The 7,500-nt window shown below is 44.6% G+C and overlaps 2 protein-coding genes across 3 annotated transcripts in view; both read left to right on the forward strand.

Annotated features, from left to right (window-relative positions):
- Positions 1 to 7,500, forward strand: part of LOC308311203 (voltage-dependent calcium channel subunit alpha-2/delta-1-like) — an 89,555-nt gene that overhangs the window by 10,880 nt on the left and 71,175 nt on the right. For both annotated transcript variants that reach the window (XM_080757810.1, XM_080757811.1), the window contains exons 6-7: positions 3,061 to 3,111; positions 6,736 to 6,835. In XM_080757810.1, coding sequence (XP_080613936.1) covers positions 3,061 to 3,111; positions 6,736 to 6,835 — 151 coding nt within the window. The remainder of the gene's footprint in view (positions 1 to 3,060; positions 3,112 to 6,735; positions 6,836 to 7,500) is intronic.
- LOC308310581 (vesicle-associated membrane protein-associated protein B/C-like) lies at positions 767 to 1,507 on the forward strand (the record flags this gene model as incomplete). The annotated part of the gene is made up of 1 exon (XM_080756967.1): positions 767 to 1,507. One exon carries the CDS (start codon positions 767 to 769, stop codon positions 1,505 to 1,507), a length of 741 nt encoding a protein of 246 aa, XP_080613093.1.

Here is a 7,500-nt window from a genome sequence, read left to right on the forward strand (position 1 = left end):
ACTAAACACTAAGACATTCCAGGTGACTAAAATGTGACTAAAACTAAATGAAGTTTCAGTCCATAGACTATGACTAAACTAAAAAAATTAAATTTGCTGCCAAAAACAACACTGGATACAGCGTACGTACATCTGCTTACTACTCTGTGTCTCAGAGGCTGGTGGCGGACAGCTCAAAAAGGCATCCGACATCATCTACAATGACATCATCAGCCAATGACGTCATCAGCCAATGACGTCATCAGCCAATGACCTCATCAGCCAATGACGTCATTAGCCAATGACATCATCAGCCAATGACGTCATCAGCCAATGACATCATCAGCCAATGACATCATCATCAGCAAGTATTTAAAGCTAACGGAAGCTACAGATGTTTTGCTTCTTCCACTGTCGGCGTGTTTTGAAACGCAATAAATTCAATAAATACGCTTATTTCAAAAAGTTTGAAGTCCTGGTGGCATCATCGCCTCGCCCCTCCTCTCCCTGTTGAGTGGTTATCGGTATTAGGGCATCAGGGCTTGTGACGTTTGCAGAGGCCTGCTCTCACACCCTTCCGGCTGCATCATACAGTCCAGTTATTTTGGTCTGTTCCTCGCTGAAATCTAAAGGTACCTTTCAAAACCTTTCAGACTCGGGCAGCCGATTTAACATCAATCACAACCGTGGACATTACATTACCCAGTGACGTCATAACGAGTCCCAACAATCCAGAAAGTTGGTTCCATCAAGAAAAGGCCTTGTCGTCCAAAACCACTGCGATAATATGGCCGCCGGGCCAGAACCACCGGTTCTGCTCCTGGAGCCTCGGCACGAGCTCACGTTCCGCGGTCCGTTCACGGACGTGGTCACCGCCACCCTCAAGCTCTCCAACCCCTCCGCGGACCGGGCCGTGTGCTTCAAGATCAAGACCACGGCGTCTGCGGTGCGCTCGTACACCGCCCGGCCCAACGGCGGCATCATCGGCGCCGGAGCCTCCGCCCACGTCTCCCTCACGCTGCAGCCGTTCCACTACGACCCCGCCGCGGAGAAGAAGAAGCTCCGGCACAGGTTCATGGTCAAGTCCATGGCGGTGCCCGCCGGCGTGACCAGCACGGAGGGCGTCTGGGAGAAGGCCGAGCCGGGCGAACCGATGGACTCCGTTAAGCTGAGGTGTGTGTTTGAGATGCCCGTGGAGAAGAAGAAGAAGAAGAAGACGCACGACGTGGAGACGAACAAGATGACCACGACGATGTCCGGCCAGCTTAAGTCGGAGGAGATCAGGGAGATGATGCGGCTACGGGAGGAAGAGAAGAAAGCCGTTGGGGAGGAAGAGAAGAAAGCCATTGGGGAGGACTCGGGTTTGAAGAAGAGGAGCACGACGGGCATCAACGCGGTGGTGCCGTCTTCTCGGCACACGGTGGTGAAGGAGGAGGAGAGGAGGGGGCAGCATGTGGTGACCCTCCTCCTCATCATGCTGTTCTTTGTGTTTGTGTTGGGGATCGTCGTGGGGAAGGCCGTGATATAATTACAGATACAGATTACATAAAACTTAGGTTGGGGGGGGGTTTTCTCCTCAATACATTAGGGGCGGCTGTGGCTCAGGAGGTCTATATAGAGCAGGTCGTCCAATGATCCGTGGGTCAGCGGTTCGAATCCCGGCTCCTCCTCCTCCTGTCTACATGTGGAAGTGTCCTTGGGCAAAGACACTGAACCCCAAATTGCTCCCGATGTGCTGGTTGGTCGGTACCTTGCATGGCTTCCGCCGCCATTGGTGTGTGAATGGGTGAATGTAATGCACAATCTCTGTAAAGCTCCTTGGATGAAGGTGCTATATGCACCATTTACCATTTACATTATGAAAACAGTAAATAAATAACAATACAACATTTTACCCCATGTAAAAGGTTTTAAAAAGGTGTAAAGGAACTCAAACAGCATACAAGGCCCGTAACATGCATGGGGACAAGTTCATTGTTCATTTTGGCTTGTTCAGCACCACCCTTTCTACTCCATTTTTTGGTGATAGTTAAGAGTTGAGGCCATCATACTTGCGGTGATGTCCTTAAGGATTGACCCCGCCTCCCTGTGGTTTAGCCAACTTCTAGACCAATCAGTGAACGGGGTGATAAAGACTTGTCTGATAGTAAAAACAGAGAGATGGGTCTGTGTCCGCGGTGATAGCTGATCATCACCGCGACTGACATAATGGTGTAGTTTTACAACCCTTTAAAAACTACAGTGTACACACATACTACAGTATCAGCTCATATATACTATGTATGAGCCTTTATGGTCCCCGTCTGAAAATTGCAGATCTACAAGCTCACAACGCGTCGCACTGCGACGCACCAGTTACATTTTACTGTTAAAACATCAAAGTTCCTTTCTTTTTTCTTCCTAAAATAATACTACCGGTAATAATAAATCACACTTGTGTGAAAAGAGGGGCGCTCTTATCATCATACATACTGTACACACCGCCGTTACGGATTTTCAGGCCTGATCTCCATATATGTCCGTGTCACGTCTGTGACATAACCTAATGCGAGACAAATGTCACAACTCACCTACTGTACCTGGAAATGTATTTTCTGTTTATCTAAAAAGTGCTGGAGACATGGGAAGATTCCTGTTACTGAACACTATAGCAGTTATTTATTATTACTTGCACAAGCAAGTACTAGTTATTATTATTACTTTACTTTTTGTTTTAACCTAAATATATCACTTGGCCTACCTTTTTATATTTAAGCATTAGGGTTAGAATTACAAATTGTGTTTTTAATCAGTGTCACACTTTGAAAGTAGCAGGCCTACTAAGTTAGAGGTGTCGTGCGCCAAAAAGTGTTATTTTCGGTACACAATATAATACCGCCAAAATACACTATAGTAGTTTAAATTGTATAAAGGATGAATTGGGGCTCAACATGGCTTTGTCGTGTCTTAACGTGCGCAGGTAGACGCACCGTACACATGCACTCTAACGTGTGCAGGTTACACACACACACCACACATTGTACACATGATGCATGCATTCTGACGTGCGTTAATGTCTCTGTGTCTCTGCTTCCTCTCCAGGTACATCCAGGGGGCGGCCTCACCCAAGGACATGCTGATCCTGGTGGACGCGTGAGTGTCTCCGTTCACCCTTTATGTCACCCTTATGTTCACCTCTTTTGTCACCCTTTGTGCCACCCTTATGTCACCCTTATGTTCACCTCTTTTGTCACCCTTTGTGCCACCCTTATGTCACCCTTATGTTCACCTCTTTTGTCACCCTTTGTGCCACCCTTATGTCACCCTTATGTTCACCCCTTTTGTCACCCTTTGTGCCACCCTTATGTCAGCTGACCTTACCATGCACCCTCATGTCACTCTTATGACGCCCTGTCGAGAGGCCTTTCATTATGATGCACCCTTATGTCAGCTGACCTTACCATGCACCCTTATGTCACTCTTGGTTCTTGTTACAGTATGCTTCTGGTTACAGTACGCGTGAGAAGGAATTTTGCCGTAAATCTGCTGCTGCTGTCAAATAAATTCAAAGTGATTTGTCTGAAGTGCACGTCGTCCCCAGTCCCACGTTGCTGCTCGCTAATTAATTAGCGCGGCGGAGTGGAGCTGTGCTGGCAGCGCACCGGGGCTAAATGACAACACAATATAATAAATGAAAAGAATACATTTCAAACCGCTCAAATAAAGCCCTCGGCTCGGCCGGGACGCCGATAATTGGCCCGCCTAAAGACTGACAGTCTTTCCGACATCAAAACACTGCCACCGCAAGCGGAAGATTAACCCATTTTAGGCGGCAACCCCTTTTGGTGTTAGCATTATGTTATGCTTTAGCTATTGAAAAAATAGCAGATCTACAAGCTCATAGCGCGCCACCGAGTGGCGCGCTATGAGCTTGTAGGTCTGCTATTTTTTGAAAAATCGAAGAACGACTGACATGGAAACATAGCTTTTTCAGAAAACTGTCAGGATGTAGAAGACATTTTTTTTAATCTGATCTCAGGTCAGTATGGGTTAAAAAGTGCACCCTCTTTGTTCGGTCCATTTACTTCTCTCTACCTGTAGGAACCAATTAAGATGAGTATTTAATTATATCATCATTTTTAGACCATCATTTATAGAATAAATATATGAAGGAACATCATTGCATTAAAGCACACAGTTCTACTGTCTTAAGGAAAAGTTTTCTTGGTTTGGTTTATTCAATTATTTTTGTTTTAAAACTTGGATTATCTATCTCTCAATATTCTGAGGTTAGGTACCTTCTACATTCCTCTATTCTACATCCACACTGTTCCAAAACTGGATAATGAGAAGACAATGTTGTGTAGGGCAAAATAAAGCACACAAATAAGATCATGATCTCATTAAAGGAGAATTCCATACTAGAAGGCTTTCTTACCTTCATTTGTAGTCGTTACGTCCCCACCAAAGAGGTCCAGGTGTTATTTTGTGCAAAAGTGCATTATTGGCTATTTCCCCAACCATAAGCCCTCCTTGAACCACTTAAACCCTACTGTATATATACTGTACTATAGTCTGTTCTCCCAGGGGTACCCCCCCCCCCCCTTTTTCCCTTCTATGACGAAAATAGCAGATATCCGAGTTCAGAACACATTGTGAATCTATTTTCACTGAGTGATAGATAGCCTAGTATGTTCTAATTGGCTGATGGGAGGACGGGCATGCAGACCACAGCCACGACACTCTGATGATATGTCCATATAGTACAGTATACAGTACAGTATAATACTATACTAGGCATATACAGATATCCAGAACTGCCAGTCCAATATGGGCACGCCACTTCAAGGGCATATGCTGGTGCATAATACGAGGACTGACACATTAACCCATTCTGACCTGAGATCAGATTCATACGAGGTTTCCACTGGACACACACTGGTCTGATTAACCCATTCTGACCTGAGATCAGATTTAAAAAAATGTCAGTCAGAGCTTGTAGATCTGCTATTTTTCAATAGCTAAAGCACGACATGATGGGAACACCAAAATGGGTTCCCTTTCAGAAGGGGATAAGAGATAATGTAATTATATATGTATATATAAGAAAGGCAAGCAAAGGTGGGGTTGGGATTTATGTAGGGAATGTGAGTCTGACAAAGTGGGCTTTGAGTGTGGATTTAAACGTGGTGAGGTGGGGGCACCGATAAGGCCCTGTCACCCTAGCCTGGCTAATAACCCAGACTCACATCACACTGTCGTCGTGTGGTATTTGAGTCTGGAGATGCTGTGTATGGATCTTGTTTCCCGGGGCGCGGGTTCAAACATTTTCTCTTTGACGCAATTGGTCAGAGCTACTGTCAGTCAAAGGTCTCAAGCATTGAACGTCACTGTACCATATTTCGTACCGTGTCCCGATTGGCCACACCAGTTCTCTGGTGTAGGAAATGGGCGTACAATTGAGCCTCTCCAGACCGTAATCCGCCGGCAGGCAATTATTTTTTTGCCAACGGCTGATTCGGTCTGGCTTATTAGCCACTGGCTACTGTCACCCCACAGGAGGGGGCATGGCGTTGGATGAGTTCAGAGAGGTTGTTGAGGGCGTTGTAGGTGGTGATTACTAGTACTAGTATTTTTAAGAATTCGCATAGGCATTCGTTTTCATTCTGGGCTTGTAGATCTGCTATATGTCTGGTGCGCGACACTGCCACGCGACAATGTACAAAACGGGCAAGCAGCTCGCTTGTTGTTTAGTCTCTGTTTTGGGATATTTTCACTCCAGTATACATTTCAAAGATGGATAGATTTCTAGGAAAGGAAAAAGTATAATATTCCGAATAAACCACTTAAACCTATACTGTATATCATAGTGAAAACGGTAGATCTATGCAAAGCAACTATTATTGATATTTTTCTGTCTGGATCAAATCATTGCATTTTGTTTTTACAGCAATGCTTTGATATTATAAAGAAAATGTACTTTTGAATACTTTAGCCTTCCTGGCAGCATGATGAATAGTGGTTGTACAATTTACAATTTAGCAGACGCTCTTAATCCAGAGCGATTTACATTAAGCAAGAACAAAAAAGCATGGGAATACATCACATAAAAAGCATGTATCATGAAACATGCGTAAGCTAAGAACGTAACAGTGGAATATCTATTATACATTATATACTATACATATATGTACTATGACGTGCTGTGACTACATACAATGCAATTATAGTGCTGTCTACATAGCATGCTATAAGTCTGTATTTTCTTTCATGTTGCTCTCTCCCTCACTGGGAGTGTGTGTCTGGGTGTGTTTGCGTATCTTCAGGGTATCATTTGGTAGTCTCTGCTTTAATCAAAGCCAAGCCGTGTCACAGCTCGTTAACAATGTTTCTGATCTTCTCCTTGGCTGATTAAAGTTTAATTTGTACGCCATAGCAGGAGTGTGTTGCTTAGCCTAACAACGTGTCGCTTTGCAACACGTTGTTAGCTTGTAGATCAGCTTGTTAAAGTTATTAAGAGTATTAATTAGGCTTCAGGGGAATCTGTTCTGTAAATCTTGTTCAGTATTGTGGAGTGTTGTTCTCTGTATATAAGCTAATATGTTATTGTTTTCATGTTCAGTACATTTATATTCCGGTATAACACAGTAAAACAACACACAATAATATGTTTTTATCACGAGTGGCTGCAGAATGCAAAAAATATGTCCTCTTGCATGCTTCACAACTTTGTACAATGTACATAAATAATGAATTGGTCTATATGTGATGTTGTAGGAGTGGCAGTGTGTCCGGGCTCACCCTCAAACTCATCCGTCAGTCCGTCAACGAGATGCTGGAGACGCTGTCGGATGACGACTTCGTCAACGTGGTCAATGTGAGTGTTTATACTGTATATACTGTACACGCACTGCTTTGATATGGATGTCTCTTAATACATATTCCATGCAGTTATATTACAAAGTATGCAGTATTGTCTGTACTGTGTCTTCTCTCTTGGTGTGATGAGCAGTGTTTGTATTGCTGTGTGCAAAGTAAGAAAGTACATTTTACTTATCGCTCCCCCGGTCGAGTGACTACACAGCTTATCCTCTATTTTAGTATTCAATCAAAGAATAGTTACGTGCCCCAAAATAGCGACGCCAGGCTGAAAGTGATTGACAAGATTAAAGACGTGATGCAACACACCAAAAGTGTCCCTGGGATAAGAATGGAACATGGCCCTGGTGCTGGGGGGGGGACATCTGGAACATGGCCCTGGTGCTGGGAGGGACATCTGGAACATAAACACAAACTCCATCCATCATCCTCAAACTCATTAACTGCCAGAGTTTAAAACATCGTCTATCGCTCCCGATTGAGCGTCAAAAATGCCCAATTATCAGCTATAGTGTACGGCCACCATCAGTTTGTTGTCTCCACCAGGCCGAAGGCCAGGGGGGAGAGTATGTTTTGCACTCCGTCCGTCCGTCCGTGTGTCCGTCCGTCCGTCTGTCCGTTATCAGCTAATCTCCGGCACCGTTGTCCCGATCCATGCCAAAC

This window comes from Protomyctophum bolini (assembly GCF_963924005.1).
Source record: "Protomyctophum bolini genome assembly, chromosome: 23".
In the NCBI taxonomy this organism is placed as follows: Eukaryota; Metazoa; Chordata; class Actinopteri; order Myctophiformes; family Myctophidae; genus Protomyctophum; species Protomyctophum bolini.